Consider the following 22,066-nt stretch of genomic DNA (forward strand, 5'->3'; position numbering starts at 1 on the left):
ATGGAAGTCAGATAGTCATACACCGTATGGAAGTCAGATATGCAGGCACCGTATGGAAGTCAGATATGCATGCACTATATGGAAGTCAGATACAGGCACCGTATGGAAGTCAGATGACAACCTTCTGGAGTTGTCTCTCTTGCCACGTGCTTCTAGGATTTGATCAAGTTATCAGTTGTTGTGGCAAGTACCTACCCATTCCAGCCCCTGTCCCTTTATAGTAGGATAAAGATAGTGCTCCTGGACCTTTCCTGGTCATTTACTTTCAAACCTAGTATAAATAGACCTAGTAAGTCCTCAGCTATATGACTGTCTGCTCCCACTACTGAGGCTTCAGTCCTGTACTCAACATCTCCTATGTCCTCCATCTTGGGCAGGTTTGTCCATAACCAGGATTGGGAAGCAGCTCAGCGTGTGGCTGAGGCCCATGATCCTGACAGCGTTGCTGAGGTTCTTGTAGGTCAGGCCCGTGGGGCCTTGGAGGAAAAGGACTTTCAGAAGGCTGAAGGGTTGCTTCTTCGGGCCCAGAGACCAGGCCTGGCCCTCAATTATTATAAGGTAAGTGCTATGTTTGTGCCACAGAGGACAGATGAATTGGTATGATGTAAAAGGCAGGGGAGGGGAAGGACAGTTGAGAGGAGGGACGGGAATGTCTAAGAAGACAGCAGTCAGGCCCGAGGAGTCTGTAGTGAGTGGCAGGAAGTGTTCAAGCCCTCACTGTGCCCTTCTGATACCTGAAAATCTGAGCAGGAGGCAGGACTCTGGAGCGATGCTCTGAGGATCTGCAAGGACTATGTGCCTGGCCAGCTAGAGGCCCTACAGGAAGAGTATGAGAGAGAAGCTACCAAGAAGGGGGGCAGGTAAGAAGCCCTGTGCCCTTTGTTATCAGGACTCGGGATGGAACACAAGGTATGCACACAATGGCCCCTCCCCCTCCCCAGTCCTGGTCATTAAATGCCCTGATCCCCACAGAGGCGTGGAGGGACTTGTAGAACAGGCACGGCAGTGGGAACAGGCTGGAGAGTACAGCCGTGCAGTGGACTGCTATCTCAAAGTTCGAGACTCAGGAAGCAGTGGCCTGACAGAGAAATGCTGGATGAAGGTGAGGCTCCAGGCTCCTGCCCTGATTCCCTTAAGCCCATTTCCACATGGCTACCTTTACAAATACTCATCTTGATCCCCCAGTGACTCCAGTTCAAGTAGATGTCTACTAAGTACCTACTGTGTGTGCTAGAGCCAAGATATCTGAAGACTAGATGAGATGTAAGACAGGCAGGATTAGGGACTTAATTACCAAGTCTGAGTACAGATGGAGGTGGATAAAGTGAAGTGCAGAGACACTGAGCTCCCTATGGGCTGAGGAGGGAAGGAGAGCTTGAACAGTAGCTAGAAGGGCAGCTCCACACCCAGGCCATAGGTGAAGGCCATGACAAACATGGGCTCCTCTTCACACCTCCACACAACAGCCAGCTCCTTCAAAGAAACCACCCCTGCAGCAGACTAAGCAAACCCAATGCACTTCACCAATTCTAACACAGATTATTAGTCAGGGACACAGAACTGATAGTGTGTGTATATGCCTGAGATGAGAAATTGGCTCAAACAGTTACCTAAGTAGGCAAGTTCTAAGATCTGCATGGAAACTGGAAAGCAGGAAACCCTGGGACAGAAAGTGATGTACTTCCTGTTTGAAGGCTGGAGACCCAAGAAGAGCTAGCATTTTAGTTCCAGAGTGAGGGCAGGAAAAAGCCAGTGTTCCAATCTAGACAACATTTGGGCAGGAAGAGTTTTCCTTTACTCAGGGTAAAATAAACCTTATGTTTGGTTCAAATTCTTAGCTGATTGGATAAAGCCCATCTGCATTGGGAAGGTCCATCTGCTTTACAATTTAAACACTAACCTCATCCAAGTACATCCTCAAAGAACACCCAAAGTGTTTGAACATTACCTATTTTCCATGTATCTCCATCATTACAAAGAACTAAGCAATAAGTCAGCCCATTTATTATCTTTGCAGTTGGGCATGCCTATATGGTTTAAATGATGAACCTCAGGTGCCGGGAAATGTGCTACTGGGAATCTGAGAGGCTGAGGGGACTGGCTTTCTAAATTAAATATTGTTGTGTTGATACCTTTACATATCTGGGGTCCTTGACTAGGTCCCAGGAGATGGGACAAAAGTAAAGGGGCTGGTGTATGGTTGTCAGATTTGAGACTTTAATCTGCAAGCACTGGATACCTTCTGTGCTGTTTACTAAAGTCTGCGCAAAGATGTGCTTTCAGATTGCTCACAGGATGGCTCTCAGGATGGAGGGAAAGCATGCCTTAAGCCTTGCAGAGTTTCACAGGCCAAAAAAAAAAAGAAAAGGGAAAGGGCAGGGGAATTAATGTAGACTATAGTTAAACTGGATCACGTGGAAGATGAAATCAGTGAGGATGTAGACATCCAGTGGAAACAGAGTTAAGCAAAGCTGTCGAAACCATCCAGACCACCCCTGCCTGCTAGAAACATAATGCAAGGTACAAATGTGTTCTTTCCTTTTTTGTTTTTAAGATTTATTTATTTTATGTGAGTACACTGTTGCTGTCTTCAGACACACCAGAAGAGGGCATCAGATCCCATTATAGATGGTTGTGAGCCACCATGTAGTTGCTGGGAATTGAACTCAGGACCTGTGGAAGAGCAGCCGGTGCTCTAACCACTGAGCCATCTCTCAGCCCCTTAACTGAACATTTAAAAATTGACATCTTATACTGGAGAGATGGTTCAGTGACTACGGCACTTGCTATTCTCCCAGAGGACTCAGATTATGTTCCCAGCACCCACATGACAGCTCACAACCATATGGAAGCCTAGTTCTTAGAGGCTCCATTGCCTGTTTTTAACCTCTATGGGCACCAGACACACAGACAAAAATGCAGTCAAAACACCCATACACATAACTTAAAATAAGTAAAATCTTTAAAATGCTGACATTTCAACATAATTCCCATTGAACTTAATATTATTAGTATTTGCCATTCTTTTTTTGTACCAGTGAACATGAATAGTCTGAGGCTCACAAATAGTTGCAAGGTCTCCGCAGCTCTTGTCTCAGTTTTCTCTATACTTTGCTACCAAGATTCTATCTTTAACAGAGAAAATGTGGTGGCCTCAGGTAGCAAAGGAAGCGTCTGAAGAGCTCCAGTGAGCCAGATGGAACAGAGCTAGGTTCAGTGGTGCTCAGCCAGAAGACCCTCCGGCCAGGCTTAGCTGGGGGTGGGGGCCGGAGGTGGAAGTTGAGGAAGGATCCCAAGGACGCTGGAAGCTGGAGGACAGCATGAAGCCTCCCCACCCCCTAAGCCTTGGCACACTTTGTTTCTTCTGCTCACTTCCAATCTCTGTCCAACCACCCAGGCGGCTGAACTGTCCATCAAGTTCTTGCCTCCCCAGCGCAGCCTGGAAGTCGTTCGGGTTGTAGGTCCCCAGCTGATTGGAATTGGAAAGCACAGTGCCGTGAGTGGGGACTGACCCAATATCACATGCATGGTGGAAGGATGACCTATCGCCCGGGTGTGTGGGACTGGGCCCCGCGGCAGGTGTGGCAGTGTTCTGGAAAGAGGGAGGGTGGAGTTCACCAAGTGGAAGGAAACCCTTGCATCAGATGGATAGTTTTCTCTCTGATATCTCATTATGCAGGCTGCAGAACTCTATCTGAACCTGGACCTTGTCAAAGAAGCAATTGATGCTTTCATTGAGGGAGAAGAGTGGAACAAGGCCAAGCGTGTGGCCAAAGAGCTGGATCCCCGGTAACTGCTAGGAGCTTCGCTTTTTTAGTTCCTTTTGTAAACACCGGGGTTGGGGTGGGGGGAAGCTCTTATGGGGAGAGTGTGGTGTCCCAGATTAGCAATCTCTGTATATCTCCCCAGGTATGAAGACTATGTGGATCAGCATTATAAGGAGTTCCTCAAGAACCAGGGCAAAGTAGATTCGGTAAGGCTCTCAAATTAGGAGGCAGAATGTGGGAAGAGTCTCACCAGGAGGCTGAGCTCAAGCCTAGCATATATAAGGCACTGGGTTCAGTCCCCAGCAACACAGGAAGGAGAAGAGTAACACCAAATTCCTGAAGATGTACCAGAGACCCTCCCTGTCCCCTCAGCTCATCTTTTTCTTGCTCCACAGCTGGTAGGTGTGGATGTGGTAGCTGCCTTGGACCTGTATGTGGAGCAGGGCCAGTGGGATAAGTGCATTGAAACAGCGACCAAGCAGGTACTGTGGCTCCTTTCCATCCCATCTGATTCCCTCCTTGCTTCTGAGCATCCCAACTCTTAACTCCACCAGCGGCTAACTTGCAAAGGCCCCTAATGAACATCAGCCATCAGTACTGTTACTATGGTCAGAATTGTACGTGCCCTTTACTCACTAAACAAAACCCAAGTCTCTTGTCGCTGCCAGTTCTTACTGATCTGAGCCTTGTCTGTGTTCCCCCACCCCCACACAGAACTACAAGATTCTGCACAAGTATGTGGCTTTGTATGCAACTCATCTGATCCGAGAAGGTGGCTATGCCCAGGCGCTGGCCCTCTATGTGCAACATGGAGCCCCTGCTAACCCACAGGTACAGCCTTCTTGGGAAGAATGTTTCCACTAAGGAATGCATTCTGCAGCCTCTAAAAGCAGCCATCCTTTCAGTCATCTGTAAGGACCCTGTCCTTAGAGAGCAACAAGCCCAGAATCCTGTCCTGAGACACACGGACTCCTTGGAGGATTTACCCTTTGAAGAGGTTACTCAAGCAGCCGTTCGTGCTCTTACTAAAAACACACAGACTTGTCTGTCCAAGAGTGGACACCCTAAGACAGATCTCATGCAGGCCAGGCTAGCCTGAAACTCACTGCAGAGCCTAGGATAACCTTGAGATTCTGGTCTTCCTGCCAAAATAGCCTTTTTTTTTTTCTTTTTAAAAAATTATTTATTTATGTATGTGAGTACAGTGTCACTTTCTTCAGACACACCAGAAGAGGACACTGGATTCCATTACAGATGGTTGTGAACCATCATGTGGTTGCTGGGAATTGAACTTAAGACCGCTGAAGAGCAGCCAGTGCTCTTAACAGCTGAGCCATCTCTCCAGCCCTAAAATAATTTTCTTAACACCTTCTCCATCAGTCTAAGCTTGGCTCCTCTACAAACAGCTGGCTCACTCAGGTCCCCTCCCCCTTGACCTCTAGAATTTCAACATATACAAAAGGATCTTCACTGACATGGTTAGCTCTCCTGGCACCAACAATGCTGAGGCCTACCATAGCTGGGCTGATCTTCGGGATGTCCTCTTCAACCTGGTAAGGAAGGAGGGTCAGCGATGAAATAGCAGGGTTCCTTCTTCTGTTCCCATCCTGGTCTCAGTATAGATGGCCAGCAGTAACCACTGTGCAACCCTGTATGGCTTTCCTCACACCCCAGAGCCTAGCTGTGCTCTCTTGCTCTCCCTTTCCTAGTGTGAAAACCTGGTGAAGTCCAGCGAGGCAAACTCCGCAGCTCATGAGGAGTTTGAGATGATGCTGCTGATTGCTCATTACTATGCTACACGATCTGCAGCCCAGAGTATCAAACAGCTGGTAAGATGCAGCCAGGGAGATCCATAGAGCCCTCAGTCACAAGGATGCATGTTCAAAGCTATGAAACTAAACAAGGCCCAGTTCTGGATCTTGGAGCTTAGGCACTTAGACTGCCATGTTTCCCTCTGTGCTCCTCGACCTAATCAGTCTGCAACACTTGCTGAGTTTCTTCACATACTGCTCTGATGTAGGGCTCTGTGCCCATAGCCCTACCACCCTCAATATATTGAAACATTTGGATGTCATAGTAGTTTTCATGTACCTCCTACAAGTACACAAACTTCTGACTTACTTGGTTGTAACTATGTGTACATTTCATGTACTTAGTCAAATTCTAGAAGGAACCCTGTACGTAACCTGGGCCCAGTTACATTGTGCTGATGAAAAGAACTAAGACCGGAAGAGCCTGAGATCTTGAGTGGTTCAGAACCCGTTTTCTAGCTCCATGCTACCTCAGTTAATAGGCTCAGTCACCATAGGCCTGGGATCATAAACTGCCTTTAATCCACAGGAAACTGTAGCTGCCAGGCTTTCTGTTTCACTCCTACGCCACACCCAGTTACTACCTGCAGACAAGGCCTTTTATGAAGCAGGCATTGCTGCCAAGGTGAGCTGGGACAAGGGAGGGGTGGGGCTGAAGAAACAAGGAAATCTAAAGTGGGAAGATGGAGACTCCCTTGAGCAAAGCTGAGTATGGGGCTGATGCTGAGAGTAGTCTGTCTCTTCCTGGAGTGTCCTAATGCCCAGAGTGCTCAAGCTCATGGCCATTCGCAACTTTTCTGTTACAGGAAGTTGGCTGGGAGAACATGGCTTTCATTTTCCTCAACCGATTTTTGGATCTGACTGATGTAAGTAGGGAAACTGTCCAGAGATGGGGAGGCCTTGCCTGTCACAGGCTGTGCCTATCTCATGGTTGACTGCTATGCCCTCAGGCAATCGAAGAAGGGACTCTGGATGCCCTGGACCACTCGGATTTTCAGGATACAGACATTCCCTTCGAGGTCCCACTTCCAGCCAAGCAGCATGTCCCGGTAAGGGAAAGGTGTTACCGGTGGGCTGGCACTGAAAAGGGAGAGTGGCTCTGGGTTGTGATCGTTCAGTGACCTCAGCCCTCACAACTATTCAGGGAAAGCAGAGGCAGTGTGACTGTGTCCCTTGGCTGAGGGCTTAGGAAGGCGCTGTCCTCACCCCATATGAAGCCAGCGCTACCTCTCTTTCCCCAGGAGGCCCAGAGAGAAGAGGTTCGAGACTGGGTGCTCACAGTCTCAATGGATCAGAGGCTGGAGCAGGTTCTGCCCCGGGATGAGCGTGGTGTCTATGAGGCTTCCCTAGTAGCAGCGAGCACTGGAGTCCGGGCACTGCCCTGCCTCATTACAGGTACAGAAGCCCACATTGCCCCATAATAAAGTAAAAAGGAGGGAAACACAGCAGCATCCAAACTTCATCTCAGTGTCAGGGCCACCCCTCCCTACTCCCAGGCGCCTATTACACTTCCCGTTCTCTTGCAAACGCCACCTTTTCACCTTCTACCACAGGTTACCCCATTCTGAGGAACAAAATCGAATTTAAGCGGCCTGGGAAGGCTGCTAACAAAGACAACTGGAACAAATTTCTTATGGCCATCAAGGTTAGAGAAGGAGTCTTAAAGGCAAAGTAAACAGTGGTGGGTGGGGCGCTGCAAATAGGGTTCTCAAAAACCTGCTCCTCATAAAGGCCAGGAGCTGATGATTCCTCTCCTGTTCTCTACTTTGCTCACAGACCTCCCACAGCCCAGTGTGCCAGGATGTGCTCAAATTCATCAGCCAGTGGTGTGGCGGGCTCCCCAGCACCAGCTTTTCCTTTCAGTGACTGGTGCAGCTGAGAAGTTTAGAGCTGTTCCTCATTAAAGCTCTTCGAGTCGTGGAGACCGTGCATTCTTTGCTCAACATCTCTCCACCACGGCACATTGCCCTCTAACTGAATCAGGCAGAAGACAAAAAACCAAGTTCTTTTATTAAAGTTATTTACACCACCCTAGGGTCAGGGTCCCGTGCGTAGTAGAAAACACCTGTGGACTGCACCTCTGAAGAGCACCTGCCTGACAAAGAAAGAGAGACAACCTGAGTCAGAGAGCAAGTAAAGTAGCAAAGGCTAGCCCCAGTCCCCAAGAATGCATCCCACCCCAGGGCCTTCACCTGTACTAAACCCAGGTTTTCTGGAAGGCCTGGGAGTCCTGCTGGTGGAGCAGCTGCACATTTTCCTGCCTTTTCCACTCGGGATGCTCAAGCTCCATCAGCTCCTCCAGCTGCAGGAGAGGAAGAGTTCGGTAAATGGCTTTAAATGACACTCCACCCCCTTTTCAACACAACCAGGGTATGGAATGAGCCCTTCCTGTTCCTCTTCCTTACCTGTCCCTGCAACCCTTCCTTCCTGCAGGGCCCAATTCCCCGTAGCGTGAGTGCAGCCACACAACAGTAACCAGAAAGAGCAGCCTCAGCTGCAGACATGAACAGAGAAGGGATCCAGAGAGCCAAGGCTGTATCCTAAAACCCAAAGTAACAAAAAGGACTAGGCCTTGGAAAGAGGCAGGAGCAGCTCACGGGGCAAAGGTGAGGACCAGAGTTTCTCGAACAGCAAGAATAAGCTCACATAAATTCTTGTGGGATCAAAGGGGCAGTCGGTGTGTCCAGACCCCTGGTCCAGCGGTATGGAAGGATCCATCAGTCCTGGATGGCAATCAGCAATAAGACGGCGGCCACCATTGGCAACAGTGAGCGATACAGCCAGGAGGAGGCCCATGGAGCAGGCAGCAGACAAGAGCAGGTTCACCAAGGCCAAGGTCAGCAGGGCCCAGTGCTAGTGGGGTAGAAGACCTGGGTCAACAGCCTGTTAAGTTTCCCCGTGTTACTTCAGTTTCTCTATGAGGCTCCTGCCCAGGCAGTCTGCTGAGACACCTCCTCCACCCCTCTCACCAGTCGTGGGCGAAGAAGGTTCCTGGATGCCAAGAGGGCCACAAGTCCCACGGAAATGCTCTGTGGAAGCAACAAGCCTATGACTTACTGGCTCTCAGCGCCCAGCCCAACCCGCCTTGCCTGTCCACCCTCCTGCGACGCTCACCAGTAGTCCCGAACCCACAGAAATGACATTGGCTGTGGTGTATTCAGGAGTGACCGCGCCACGGGGGTTGGCCACGTGCCGCAGGACAGTACCATGCAGCACAGCTCCCACCAGGAGGTTCACATGACCCACCAGGATCAGCGCGAGTCCCACGCGCATCAGCCGCCTGGGCCCTCGGGCGGCATCTGCAAAGTAGGGGGAGGGGCAGCTGTTGGCCGTGCAGGGCGGGGCCACAGGCCCAGCGTCGGCCTGTGGGAGCACAGGTGCGGATGAACGCCACCCAACTTACCGAAGGCGCAGACGCGGCAGCACCTCATGGTGGCCGCTCTGCCCCCTCCGTCCGTCAGCTCTACCGGGACCTGTCTTCGCCCAGACGCCGACCCGAACCCCGGCTTCCGCACCGCCGCAGGCAGCTCCACCTGTGCCCGCCCCGCCCCGCCCCAACCCTAAGATCCGGCCTCCAAGGACCCGCCCTACCTGGGCCTGCCCCGCCCCAACTGGGGCGGCTGCGCCACCCACTGAGCCGCAAGCACAACACAAGATGCTTTAGCAAAAGTAGACTTTATTACAGCAGCAACTGAGGCGATTCGAATGGCCCTCCGGGGCCACCCCTGCAGCACCACCTTTCTCTCCCGCCCATGCGCCCCAGCGGGATTGTAGAACTCTGCTCCCCTAGTGCCCGTGGGCCTCCTGTCCACACAGGCAGGGCAGGAGCCAGCAGGTCAGCTACTAGCCCCCAGCTAGAAGGTGGCTGCTGAGAAGGCCCAGGCCCACGTCTGTGCAAAACAAGTAAACAAAGTGCAGAGGGGAGGAAGAGGGGGGAGGGCAGGATGATACTCAACCAGGGAGCCCCTAAAACCCTCCTGAATAATATGGGGAGAAGGGGCTTCACAGGGTAATACTGACTGGGGAGAGGGAGCAGGAGGACTGCAGCATGCCCAGGGGCAGCCACAGCTTGGCTAGGGGCCTGGCTCAAATGAGCTCTATGAGGAGACCGTGACAGCGGCTGAGTTGAGTGTGCTGTTCCTGGCGAAGTTGAACTTGTTGAGCGTCTCCTCCAGCAGAGAAGTCAAGCGGCTCTGATCAGCCTGGGGAAGAAGCTCAGTGAGACAGGGCTGAGAAGGCAGGGAGGCACCCAGGGAACAGAAGGCAGGAACCTCACCTCACTAATGAAGCCCAGCTGCACCAGCTCAGCTGCCAAGTCAGGTATGTTCTCATCTGACAGAAAAACAGGAGAGGTGCCTGAGTATAGTCTGGGACTGTGAATCAGTGTCCCTGTCCCCGACATGTCCCCTCGAAGGATAAGGCTCACAGATCCTCCCGCTCCAAAAGAAAGGAGACCCTCACTTGGCATCAGGTCACAGCTCAGGTGCCGGTTCAGTTTGTCCTCCAGCTTCAGCAGCAGTGTGAGCTAGAAAAAGGATGACGAGAATGAGGCTGCTCCTTCCCACAGGCCCTGCGGCCCGCCCTGTGCAGCCCTGGCCCTGAGCTTACATGGTGTTTGACTCCCTCCTCCACTGACTCGATGTTGCACTGCATCAGCACCACCTGAACAGAAGAGACACGGAGGACCGTCGGTAGAGACTGCTCAGTGACATACCAACACCTGAGACTTCCCAGCCCACAGAAGAACGTGGTGGCCAGCAGGCAGAAATGCAGTCCATACAGGACAGACGGTGCCTTAGCTAAGACATCTCTACCCCATGGCCAAAAATACAATCCCACCAGAGTCCCCACCTTTCGTGTCTCCACTTCAGCTGGCTCAGGGGTTGGAGTCTTGACAGAGGGGGGCACAACAGGTGACGTCACCTCCTCCTGCTGTGGCTGCTGAGGCCGAGGCAGCCCAAAGGCTGTTAGAGGGTAGATCCCATTCCTGGTGGGAGATGACATAAGTCACTCTTATGACTCTGTGAAAGCCTCAAAACACCTGCCTCTACTTCCTCCCAGAAGCCCATCCTCTCTCACCTGACATCTTCAAGGAATTTGTCTAATTCCAGGGCTGGTGACTGAGAGTACCTAGAAGAAAAAGAAAACCAGCATGAGAATCACTCTCCAGAGCCTTGGGTAGTAGTGAGCAATCTATGCCTTTCAGACCCTCTCAGTTGATTACTCACAAAGTCTGAACTGGTTCCCGTCCTGGCCCTGCAGGGATTTCAGCTAGTACAGCACTGGTGTCCATGTTTTTGGTGATCTCCTCTAGAGCATTCTCTGGGATCATGTCTGGTGGGTATAATGGGGTGGAATATTATGTGAAGACGGGCTTGTTTCACACTAGGCAGAGAAGATAGGGGTAAAGAATCCCTTTGATAACAGAAAACTGAAGACACCATGCCAGTAATGGAAGCCCTGCACTGGATGAAAACTCCTAGTAATCTTTGCATAGCATGGACTCAGTCCCAGGACCAATTCCTAGTAGTGTCTAGGTGACTCACGTTGGTGTCCCACAATACAGTGAGCAGCAAGAAGTTTGAGTGAGGGCACTTCAAACAGTGCTGGGTGAAACAGAAGTTCTCTGGCTGTTGGTCTCCGAGCAGGCTCAGACTGCAGGCACTTTTGAATAAATTCCTGTAAGAGAATAAGAACCTGGAACAGGCATCTGGCAAGACTCTCAAGTCTGTATAACTTTCATAAGATTTAGCAAAATGTTTCCTACATGCTTGGAATTCAAAACTTACTGGGGACATCGATACACTTCCTGACGGCTTTATGTCTATACAGCAGTATATATACACTTACCTTTCTAAGTCATTCTGGGTTTTCTTTCTAGGGTCTCATTACATGGCTTTGGTATTATTTCTCTACTCTCCAACCACAATTGTTTTTGGAAACAAGGTCTGTCTGCATATCCCTGGCTGCCCTGGACCTCACTCTGTAGACCAGGCTGGCCTTGAACTCAAGAGATTTGCCTTCCAAGTGCTGGGTTTAAGAGACACACCATTACTGTCCAGCATTATTTTTTCTTTAAAGTTGAAACCTAGTATATCTTTTTATTGTTTTTGTTTTTATTAGCTCATCCAAGCCAACCTTTCTTGGATCTTTGCCAAATTTAGTTTTTCCATTCCCAGACTTAGCAAACAATTATGGTCAGTGATGTTAACTATCTTCTTTTGTCTCCCAAGTCTATTACCACAACTTCCTTCATCTACAACTCCTGATTGCCCAAGTTCTCTCTAATCATTCTACCTCCCTTCCTGCCTCTAGTCAAATCCCACACCAACATGCTTTCTTATTTCAGTTTTAAAGGTGACAAAGTCACACACCTCATCTTTCACCTAATAATCCCACCCTAGTGTGAACTAGAACCTGAATTCTCTCTTAACCCTTCTATTAGTCCTCTATTTCTTGCTCCTCACTATTGTCTCTGATTAACACTAACTGTTCCCTGTTTTTGAGACAGGGTCTAATGTAGCATAGGCTAGCCTTGAATCTTCTATGTAGGGGAGGATGACCTTGAACTCCTGATCTTACTATCTCCCCAAGTTTTGGGATTATAGATGCATTGCCTCCATGCCTAAACTGAGTTAGTTTTTCTTGTTTAGACTGTCCTGTCTCACTATAGTTAAGTTACATACTGATTCATACATAATTCCTTCATCCTTTAAATCTTACTTACCTCATTAAATATAAAATCCCAAATGACTAGTTTGATATTTAGTGCCAAGATATTGTATAAAAATGTGTGGCAACTGCCTAAGGTAACCACCCAATCAGCTCACCTCTATGTAGAGACACTTAACTAGCAAACAATTCTTAACTTCCATAGTACCTTTCTCAACCCTCTGTGCCTAGAATTAAAATTTTCTCACAGGTAGTAGTTTAGGCTTTTCTATTTTGCTTCTCTTCTTTTGCTCTTAGAACATTTAGGACCTCTTGGGAGGTATAACAAGCCAGAAAGTCAGTTAAGGAGGAAAGTTGACCCTGATGAGTCTTACCCTCTGTAATGAGTCTTCTAGTAGCTGGATGGCACTACTGATGGCTTCCTGTGGCACATATGAGGACTCGCCATTGCCCTGAATCTCCAGCACTGCCATCTGTAGTGAGGAAAAACCCAAAGGAACAACTGAGATCTAAGACACAAAAGCACAAACCCAGTGTTCCCACAATCTCTCCCCGAAGACCAGCATTTCCCTTCCCATGTTCTAATTTCTTATGTTCTCTCACCCTTCCCTCAGGTCTCCTCACCTCCAGTGCACACATGCCAAAGGAATATATGTCCACTGCTGTTGTCACGTTTGTGACTTCTAGAGAAGACAAATGGTTATTAGGAGAGAAAAGATTGGGGGTAACAAGTGACAGGAATACTAAAAAAAAACAACAATGTGTGCAAGTACAAAAGCTGACGTTTTTGTTGTATTATCCCTGTATCTCACTCAGGTTATAAAGTATAAAATCAAGATTTGGGGTGGCTCTGGCTGACCTTTCAGGGAAGGAGTAGGTTTAGGAGCACAATCTGTCTGAGGGACTTCTTTTTCAAAACAAGCTGAGTCTGAGAATGGGGCAGAGAGACACAGCTATCTCACCTCCATACTCTGGTGCAAAAAAGTGTAGGTTCTTCTGTTCTTCCCGGCAAGTCTTCACATGATTGTTGATAGTGTCAGGAGCCACTAGGAGTAGGGAGACACCCACAATCTGACCACCACCAAAGCATGATCTTGCTCTAGAGAGTCTCCAAAAGCCATTTTTCTCCTGAAGCCTCCTTTCTAATACTCAACAGACAAGAACTATCACTTTCCCAATCCTGAGCTATAAACTACATATTAACACCACCTAGGTCTCCTTTCTATTTCTCTTAACTCAGGAACAACAAAGTCTATACACTCTGCAGGCAAACACTGAGTGGGAGCTTTAGGCTCATCAGGTAACACAGTCAAGGAAAAAACTTTCATTTATGACCTGCTCATCTTTTCAAAGTCCCAGATCTATGAAATCCACAGCCCCACAAAAATGCTAGTTTTAATTCATTCATCCATCCTGCAATTAACAAAAAAAATACAGGCAGCCCTTCCTACTATGAGACCTCATGAACCTGGATGAGAAAGGCAAAGCAGCAATAACATAGATCCAAGGAGCTAGCCTCTTCCTTACCCATCTGTGATGACTGAGACTTAAACAAACAAAAAAGAAAAACCAAAAAACCTCAGAAGTGAACCAATACCTAAAATCAGTTTCACTTTTTAATCTACCAAAACACTTTAGACCCTCGTCTGCAACCTTATTCCTCAACAACACCTACCACAAGACTGAACGAGGAACCAGGGCCAGGCCCAAGCTGGACTCACTCTGATTGTAACAATGACTACAAATCACAGAGAATCTAGGAGCACAGAATGATTTAGGGAGCCAGCCTGATGATGAAGGGGATATGACTCCTAGGAAGTGTCCAGCCAGGCAGAATCCACAGGAGACAAGCAGGTTACAAAGGGGCAAGCAGGTGAAGGGCTGGCAGGGCAAAAGCTAAGCAGGCATAATTAAGCACAGGAAACAGGGAACAGGCCTTGCTCCCACGACTGCATGCACTGGGCAGCCGCAGAGGGAGCAAAGGGAGCACAAACAGAGCCCCAAATGGGGCAGAGGGAGCTCTCACCATTAGCAAAAATCCTATGAAAGACTGTTGGGAACAGAGCAGCCCGTAAGCGGGAGGGAGGAAAACAGAGAAAAGTTGTGAGCGATGGAGCAGCCAAGCCCCAGACAAATGGTAACCACACACAGACACGGCACACAGAAATGTCACTGCACACAAATACACAGCAAATGAAAACACTCACAGCAGGCATAGTCTGGAACCTCTTTGGTAGGGTTTGGCCCAAAGGGCTAGAGTCAGACCTCAAATCCATCCTTTGCCCATTCCCAGCCTCCTATCAACTTCTCTGTATTATTCCAAGGTTCTCTTCAAGAAGTACAAGATTAGATAACCTAACCCATTTCCACTAATTGGTCTCTCCCTATGAATTACCTCTACTAAAAGCCTATCTATTATCATCAGCTCATACCTCAAAATGTGCTGTTCTCCCATGCCTTTTCTCTTACCCCCATGGTTCCCAAATTCCCGAGGCTCCCCTGCCCAGAATCTCTCCCTCCCCTCACCAGAGCCAATCTTGATGAGTCCGTTGTGCTGGATGAAGATGGTGTCACAGGTCAGGTTCCCATGGATGATGGGAGGGTCACAGGAGTGCAGGTAGCTGTGGGGGCACTGGGCTGTTAGAGGGGCCACTAGGAAATTAAGGGCAGGGGGAACCCAAGGGTTAAGAGGAGTAAGGACCAGCTCTCCTCATCATCATGACAATCCCTATGCTCTGAACCTCCATTATGCCAGGTATCTTAAACAGGATAAGCACTAGGAAAAAAGGTTGGGACACTGATGGTTAAGACATCAGGAGAACCCCACAAGGGGGCCTAATCTTTTCAGCATGTGACTCAAAGAAAAAGGGGGAGGCAGAATAGAAAAGCAGAGTAGTGCCTTGTAATGTGTGTAAGGAACTAAATCAGGAGAGACTGGGGAAAAACTAACCAGATATTACCTACCTTAGGGCAGAAAGGATCTGTGTACACCAGCGTTTCCAAGCCTGGAAAAGTTTGATCCCAGGATCAGAAGTAATATTCTCTCTCTCCCTCTTCCTTCTCCCCTCTCTACCCACTCTCCTCCATGGTTTCACTATATATATTGCCTTAGGTGTCCTGAAACTATAAAGACACATTGGCCTCAAACTCTCTACCTTCCGAAACAAAGGCATGCAACAAACACCACACCACAACTAGTGATCCTTTCCTCTCTTAGCCTTCCCACTAGTCCCTGCCATCCCTCCTAAATGGCTTTACAATTTCCACCATCTTTTTAAACCCTATGTCTAGCTTCTCTTCGTACCTTTTCATTCATAGTCTTGTGGTTCTTTTTGGTCTTCTTCAGAAACTGCTTAAGACTCCCAGAGGACATGTATTCTGTGATGAAAATCACCTAGGGAAGCAAAGCACTTACTATTAAGGTTTAATACTAGAAATTCTCTCTATAGCCTGATGACTTTTACACCATATACAAAATTGTTTTTTCAACTTTCCTTTTCTTTAGTGTTACTTTCATAGGTGTAACAGCATGATGAGAACAAAGGGGCAAACAAATGTCTACTTACTTCTCCCCATCTTTAACTGGGAAACGCTATGGGTATCAGAAGAAACCCTATTCTCCCTGCCATAGCAGCAGATTTCAGTTCTTGTCTCAAAATTGCCTAGTTGCAACCTCTGAATGTAAAATGGACGATAAATGCACTTGCTCTCTGGCAAGTTCAGGAAACAATAGGCAAAAAAAGAAAAAAGAAAAAAGAAAAAAAAAATCTTACCCTGGCCTTGTTCTCTTTAACATCAGCCCAATACTTGTGAAACTTAACAATGTTAAGATGTTCCAGCTGAATGAGATTATCAAACACTGCACGGACCTTTTCCTGGAGCAAGGAAGACAGAGGTACAACAGAGTTCACAAATGATTGTAATGATATGAAAAGCCATTCCCTACCCATCCCCATAGATGATCTAACCATGAAAGCTTTCCTCACAGTACCTCCCATAATAGCTTCTTAAGTAGGCCCCAGGCCTCATCACCTACCTCCTGCAGTTTGTAGTTCTTGCGTTCAGAGAACTGTACCTCATTCCACACAACCTCCACACCTTCCTCTGTATCCATGGCCAGGTATGCACTGTCAATACCTGGTACATTGCGCTGATTCACCTGAGAAGCAATTCAAGTGGAATTAAGTACTTCAAGAAGCTGCCATTTTAGTGTTCTGTATGGTCATCTTCCAGCCCTGCCCTACTCAAGTCTGCTCTGCTCTTCGGGACAGCTGCTCCAGGTCTCGCTGTTTACAATTTACTCTCCTAGGAACTCCATCACCACCTCACCTCTTCTCGCCTCTTCTGCCAGCGCCCACAGGGTGACTCTTCCAAGATCTCAGACTCATCTTCACTTTCTTCTTCTTCCTCGGGAGAAGCAGCTGAAGTTGTAGAGGTCACAGGAGGTGACACAGAAGTCAGGCCAGGAGCTGAAGATGAGGATTCTACCTTTGGGTCTGAGCCACTGCTGACTACTGTTTGGGACTCCCCTTCCGACATGCTGGAATGAACACTCAGCCTGCATTTGTTAGGCAGAGTCAGAAGACAAAGGTCAGAAACAGATGTACAAAACTTTAATAGTCTTAACTTCATCTTCAGCCTCAAAAATACATCTCCCTTGTTTCCTTTAAATCTAAATTCAGATTTACTCCTACCTAAATACTGAAATGTGAATGACTCTCCAGCTTCTAGAAGAGGAGTTACCTTGGTTGAAGATCACCCAGCAGTGCCACACAGGAGACTAATGACAATACAGTCCACTTTAATCAAACCCAAAAATACAGTAAAATCTGGTACCCCATTCCTTCTCAGCAAATAGTGTTGCAACTAATATATTTTCCATTGGCTCTCCATGGGCCACAATTCTCACTGTGCTCACAAACTAGGGCATACAGGCATTGCTCAGAGCAGATGGCTCTGGACTCTAACCCTAATGTTCCACTCGAACAGACAGCCCTATGGGCCTATACCATACTTAACCAAATAGCAAAAACTCCCAAGGGTGATGTATACTACTAACAGTGACATTACCCATTTTTCCTATACATAGGTAGAAGCTGCCTTTGGGTCAGGTGACTGGCAGGCATGACCTCACCTTCCTTATGATGTGTGAGTGTGACAATTGGGTACTGTCTAACAGCATTTTTTTTCATTTACTCACTTAGATGTTTAGTAACATTTGTAGGTTATTGTAGGTCACACACTGGGAGGGTGCTTGAGATAGATCAGTGAATTAAATGAAATGCCTGCACTTAATTAAGCATAAATTCAAAAGAAAAGCAAAGACCTTAAATTTACACCTTTCCTTTCATTTACATTGCTCAAAGGCTCTAACTTTTTCAAGATCTGAGGCACTAGCTCTGATACCAGTTACTTCCTTTCAGAACAAATAATTCAAGCTATAGCTTTTGTAGGCAAAACAATAACATTTCTGCAGGGGCAGAATTGCTTTAAGAAAAACCAAGTTTCTAATTAACCCATACCAAAACAACAACAACAACAATAATAATAGAACAATCAAATAAACAGAGACTGAAAAAAACAAAAAACAAAACCCTGAAACCTGTGTGTAATTAGCTCAAGGAAGAGCTGCCTAGTAAGAAATCAATACCCTGGAGAGTAAACTTAACTGCAAAGTCAGTTCAGAATACCTGAAACCTGCAACCAACACCACTATGGCCATACAACTCTCTGACACCCCTTTCTACACATCTCTCTCCAGCCTATACTGTTTTACCTGAATCAGTAGATTTGTACTAACGTTAGAGTAAACTCAACGAACACATCACTACGGGGGTGGGGGTAAATCTGGTAGGATACGTCCCCACTTTAAATGTGTAAAGAAAGTGCTAGCCTAGAAAGTCTCTTTTAAACCAATAAAAAAAATCGATGAGTTAAGGATCACTTTTTCCTCCTTCTCCTACGGCAAGGAGCTAAGAAAATAATAGTCTGTTTCAGTTACATTCATACGAAGTGCCTCCAATCTGAACTGTTTAAGTGAAATTCTACCAAGATATAACAGAAAATACTCTACAATGTCAAAGCTGTAGTCTATGGAATCTAAAACTACTGGACCAAGGACAGAGACAGCCCCTTCACAGGGCACTTGGAGAGAGGATGAACTGTCATCAGAGACAAACGTCCAGAAGGTACACTGCCCTCCCCAATCATGTCCCAGGGGGTAAAATAAGAGCAGTGCCTAAAGATCTCCAAGCACTCCCTCAACAGATGCAGAAACTTGTGCAACACTGGGGGTTATGCCTTAGAGCTACTGGCAGTTTTAACAGGGATCACACGTGGAGAAACTCATTGACATAAGTGAGGGCTATCTCCTCGGAGCCTCTAGCTACCCTGCGGGCGCATAGTACATTCACTCCAGGGCATTGTCTGTCAACTCGCAAAGTGGTTCTCCCGGCTTCCTTTATTAGTTGGAAGCCCATCCCGCATATCTCGCAGCCACAGGCCGCTCTGAGGAAACCCAGGTCAGCAGACCTGCATAGTCGGAGAGAAAGCAGGCTCGGAGGCAGGAGGCCCTCAGCACGTCAACACTCCAACAGGTCGCCCGGCCAGTATCTGGAAGGAAGCGGCGGCGGCGGCGGCCAGTGGACCGCCAGGCGAGAGAGCAGCACAGCCACCTCATCAAAGGCCAGCCCAGCCGCGCCGTCAGGCCGCAGACCACGCCCCCGCGCTCGGCGCACCGCCCCGCGAGCAGGCCCGGCCCGGACGCCGCGCTTCCTTCCGCAGGCCCTCGGGCCAGGGCCCCCGCCCCGCCCCCGCCCGCGCCGCCTGCCCCGCCTCTCGCGGCCGGAGTTCCAAGAGAACGCCGGGGCCCCCCGACCCGCGCCCGCAGAATTCCGGGCCGCCGCGGCCACGCCGGAGACACCAGGAGGGCGGGCGGCGCCCTGGGGCCAAGGTGGCCCCTCAGCTGCGACGGGCCGGGCCAGGTCGGGCCTGACTCCCGAGAGAACACGGCCGTCCGACAGCACCCGTCGGCCGCGTCCCGCCGGCCCGCGACTCGGGGTGATCCTGCCGCCCTCCCGCGAGCCCCTCCCTCCAGGGCCTCTTTCTCCGGAGCTCACCTCCCGACTCCGCGCCCGCAGCCTGCGCTTCAGCTCCAGCTCGGATTCCGGGGCCTCGGATCGCAGCGACTCCCTCACAGCTGCGCTCCGCAGCGCAACCGAACTGCGGGCCCCGCCCTCGCGGCGTCCGGACCAACAGTGGGCGGTGCCGCACCGCCGCCAGGTTTCCATTGGACAGGGCAGCGGGGGGCGGTTCCCACAGACAGGCGCTCTCAGGGCAGTCTCCTCCCCTTGCGGGGCTCTGGAGGACAGCCTGCCAGCGTTGTCTTGCCTCTCTGTCCATCCTCCGCCCAGTCGAGGTGCCCCCCAAGTAATTCTGCCGGACGAAAGGAAGGCCTTCTCTCTCCTTGAAAGCGCCATGACAGTTCTAATCCTCCGAAAAGACAAAAGGAACGGAAGACGTAGCCTCAATCCAAGGGACGAACCCACCCACATTCCCCATTTGGGAAAGAGACAGGTCATCAAATTTTCAGAAAGCTTTTTTTCTTTGTTTGTTTGTTTAATCGCTTAGCCTGAAAACTAATAGCCGCTGATTTGTATAACATTATTTACCCAAACTTAACCTGATTCAACTCTCATAAGGGAGAACTCATTGAAATTATCCAGTGGTAGTTGGCGAATGCGAAAATGAAACAAACAAAAAAAGTTACTCAAATTTAATTGACATGAGCCCAAAATAGAATCCGAAGTAAGAAGACCCATCAAAACTGTTTTTGAAAAGGTAATTGGAAAGTATTTACATTTGACTGTGAGTTAGAATTACAATAGATACTGGGTAAGCCATTGGTCTTGGGAACTTAAAGGCCTGGGATGAAAATTCATGCTGCCATTATACATGTATTATCAAGGAAGAAGGATGAATCATCTGAATCTGAGATTTTCACAGTCAACAATTTTACTGTCCTTAAAGAGACTAATTAATCCTAGTTCACCGGTTCAGACCGAAATTCTGTAGAGACTCATTTTTTCTCATCTCTTCACTTTAAAATGCTTGCTTTAAAAACTGAAATTTCAACAAGCATGCCAGGCAGATCTCTGTGAATTCGAGGCCAACCAGGGCTACATAGTGGGACCCTGTCTCAAAAACAAAAGCCAAACTTTTTTTTTTCACCCAGCATAGTGATGAATACCTGTAACCCTATCACTCCATAAGCTAATGCTGTGAGTTCAAGGTCAACCCGAGCAATATCAAAACACTGTGTCAAGGCAAAATAGAATTCTGATGTTGGGTTAAAAGATGCAGTTACCTAAAATGTATAGCGCACCATTTCAAAGTTTGTTCTAGTCTCAAAGAGGAGTGCTCATCCTCTCCAGATTAACCTTTTGGCCTCCTGGGCACCAATGTAATCGGAACTCCTGAACCATGGCAAGCATTCATTACATATCTGTTCATGCTGCTTTAGTTTCCATTATTTCCTGTCAGCACAATCAACCTTTGCATTCCAACTAGCTATTTCAAATGTGCGTAGAGGGTTCTGTGGCAGCCTCATTTCCTGTCATTTTTCTCGTGTGTACCTAAAATGGTCAACCACTACCTACATCTTTACCACTTCGCTTATGTTTCCTGCTTACAAAAGGGATAAATCCTAGCCAGACGATGGTTGTGCATGCCTTTAATCCCAGCACTCTGGGATTAAGGATTTATACAATCACTCCTGGCTGCAGGATGTAGTCTTGATTACTAAATCATCTCTCCAATCCCTATACCATATTGCCTATAAAATTTTTATTTTACCTTCTCAATAAAGTGTTACATTTCCCAAATGTATCCACATTTAATAGATAAACACCACCACTGGACAATAGAATGAATTCCAAGAATTCCAGTATTCACTATTACAATATTAGTTTATAGTTAGTTAATAGTTTTTGTTGTATCTTGTCTGTCTCCAAAATGATTAATTGGAGAAATAAACACAGGTATTGTACTAATGTGTTAGGTTTTATAGAGAAGGTTTATTGAGGTTCTGCTGGCTGGGTGATAATATGGAAGAATATGTGCTCCATATCCACTCCTGCCTGCTTGAACGTTATGCCATTTATATATCTGTACTTACTAAATAAAATAGGAGTGGCTCACTAGTAAAACGCATACCTAAAATGTGTAAGACTGTGTTTGATCTCTATCATGGAAAAAATGAGGATGGGGGTAATGGAGGGAGAAAGGAAAGGGAGGAAGAAAAAATTGGAGGGGAGAAAGGAGCTAGTTAATAAAGGGGCACTTTACTGAATGGTTAGAGGTTGTATAGCAGATCAGCAATAGAGTGTTTTGCTTAGCATACTCAACACCCTGGGTTCAATTCCCAGTACAAAAAGAAAAACTTGTTGTCTGCAATATGTTTGTTTTCGTTTGTTTGTTAGATAGAGGCTCACCATGTAGATCAGGTTGGCCTGGAATACACAGAGATCCACCTACCTATTCCTCCCAAGGGCTGGGGTGAAAGATGTATATCACCATGCCAAGACTGGGCTTAAACTTACTATTATCATACCTCAGTCTCCCAAGTGCAATAGCCCTCTCCAGCCTCACCTGGGTGTTCTGCTACATGTGTTTATTAATCACCTTAATCATCACCACCGCCATGCTATCTGGATCATCCATCACCTTACAGTTACTCTGTGGTGTGTGTGTGGGGGAACCACTTAAAATCTACTATTATGGGCTGAGAGATGGCTGAACTCGTCCAGAGGTTCTGAG

The 22,066-nt window shown here is 47.9% G+C and overlaps 3 protein-coding genes across 4 annotated transcripts in view; 1 reads left to right on the plus strand and 2 right to left on the minus strand.

Annotated features, from left to right (window-relative positions):
* The window catches only part of IFT172 (intraflagellar transport 172), a 38,384-nt gene extending 30,639 nt beyond the window's left edge, over positions 1-7,745 (plus strand). Inside the window, exons 33-48 of the mRNA XM_080926320.1 lie at positions 378-558; positions 751-860; positions 973-1,102; positions 3,398-3,496; positions 3,680-3,789; positions 3,910-3,973; positions 4,163-4,249; positions 4,482-4,598; positions 5,210-5,320; positions 5,477-5,596; positions 6,108-6,203; positions 6,385-6,444; positions 6,529-6,627; positions 6,820-6,973; positions 7,132-7,223; positions 7,355-7,745. Coding sequence (XP_080782446.1) covers positions 378-558; positions 751-860; positions 973-1,102; positions 3,398-3,496; positions 3,680-3,789; positions 3,910-3,973; positions 4,163-4,249; positions 4,482-4,598; positions 5,210-5,320; positions 5,477-5,596; positions 6,108-6,203; positions 6,385-6,444; positions 6,529-6,627; positions 6,820-6,973; positions 7,132-7,223; positions 7,355-7,444 — 1,720 coding nt within the window. The 3' untranslated portion in view covers positions 7,445-7,745. The remainder of the gene's footprint in view (positions 1-377; positions 559-750; positions 861-972; positions 1,103-3,397; positions 3,497-3,679; positions 3,790-3,909; positions 3,974-4,162; positions 4,250-4,481; positions 4,599-5,209; positions 5,321-5,476; positions 5,597-6,107; positions 6,204-6,384; positions 6,445-6,528; positions 6,628-6,819; positions 6,974-7,131; positions 7,224-7,354) is intronic.
* On the minus strand, positions 7,584-9,089 carry KRTCAP3 (keratinocyte associated protein 3). Of its 2 annotated transcripts, XM_080926333.1 has the most exons (7): positions 8,982-9,089; positions 8,693-8,877; positions 8,548-8,607; positions 8,225-8,431; positions 7,984-8,118; positions 7,771-7,880; positions 7,584-7,673 (listed from the first exon to the last, which is right to left on the minus strand). In XM_080926333.1, exons 1-6 carry the CDS (start codon positions 9,007-9,009, stop codon positions 7,776-7,778), a joined length of 720 nt encoding a protein of 239 aa, XP_080782459.1. In that variant the 5' UTR covers positions 9,010-9,089; the 3' UTR covers positions 7,584-7,673; positions 7,771-7,775. The 2 variants fall into 2 exon arrangements, with proteins under 2 accessions (XP_080782459.1, XP_080782458.1); XM_080926332.1 differs by lacking the exon at positions 7,584-7,673 and having other exon boundaries at positions 7,768-7,880.
* Positions 9,090-9,256: 167 nt separating this feature from the next.
* On the minus strand, positions 9,257-19,463 carry NRBP1 (nuclear receptor binding protein 1). The gene is made up of 18 exons (XM_080926330.1): positions 19,369-19,463; positions 16,580-16,808; positions 16,287-16,409; positions 16,024-16,125; positions 15,555-15,644; positions 15,215-15,255; positions 14,777-14,871; positions 13,213-13,296; positions 12,875-12,933; positions 12,625-12,723; positions 11,125-11,257; positions 10,807-10,912; positions 10,658-10,708; positions 10,430-10,565; positions 10,187-10,240; positions 10,040-10,103; positions 9,855-9,910; positions 9,257-9,780 (listed from the first exon to the last, which is right to left on the minus strand). The coding sequence occupies exons 2-18, from the start codon at positions 16,787-16,789 to the stop codon at positions 9,676-9,678; spliced, it is 1,608 nt and encodes a 535-aa protein (XP_080782456.1). The 5' UTR covers positions 16,790-16,808; positions 19,369-19,463; the 3' UTR covers positions 9,257-9,675.
* Between the last annotated feature and the right edge of the window lie 2,603 nt (positions 19,464-22,066).

The sequence above is a fragment of the Micromys minutus genome (genome assembly GCF_963924665.1).
Source record: "Micromys minutus genome assembly, chromosome: 1".
In the NCBI taxonomy this organism is placed as follows: Eukaryota; Metazoa; Chordata; class Mammalia; order Rodentia; family Muridae; genus Micromys; species Micromys minutus.

Bases quoted from the DNA above. Each gene is read 5' to 3' on its own strand.
- KRTCAP3 (XM_080926333.1), bottom strand. From the start codon at position 9,009: ATGAGGTGCTGCCGCGTCTGCGCCTTCG. The intron at 8,432-8,547 runs GTGAGAGGGGTG...CTACCCCACTAG, and splicing joins ACCTTCTTCGCCCACGACTG to CACTGGGCCCTGCTGACCTT. The intron at 7,881-7,983 runs GTAAGGAAGAGG...CCTCTCCTGCAG, and splicing joins AGGAAGGGTTGCAGGGACAG to CTGGAGGAGCTGATGGAGCT.
- NRBP1 (XM_080926330.1), bottom strand. From the start codon at position 16,789: ATGTCGGAAGGGGAGTCCCAAACAGTAGTCAGCAGTGGCTCAGACCCA. The intron at 10,241-10,429 runs GTGGGGACTCTG...TCTTCTGTTCAG, and splicing joins CTGAAGTGGAGACACGAAAG to GTGGTGCTGATGCAGTGCAA. The intron at 9,781-9,854 runs GTGAGGTTCCTG...CTTCTTCCCCAG, and splicing joins AGCTGGGCTTCATTAGTGAG to GCTGATCAGAGCCGCTTGAC.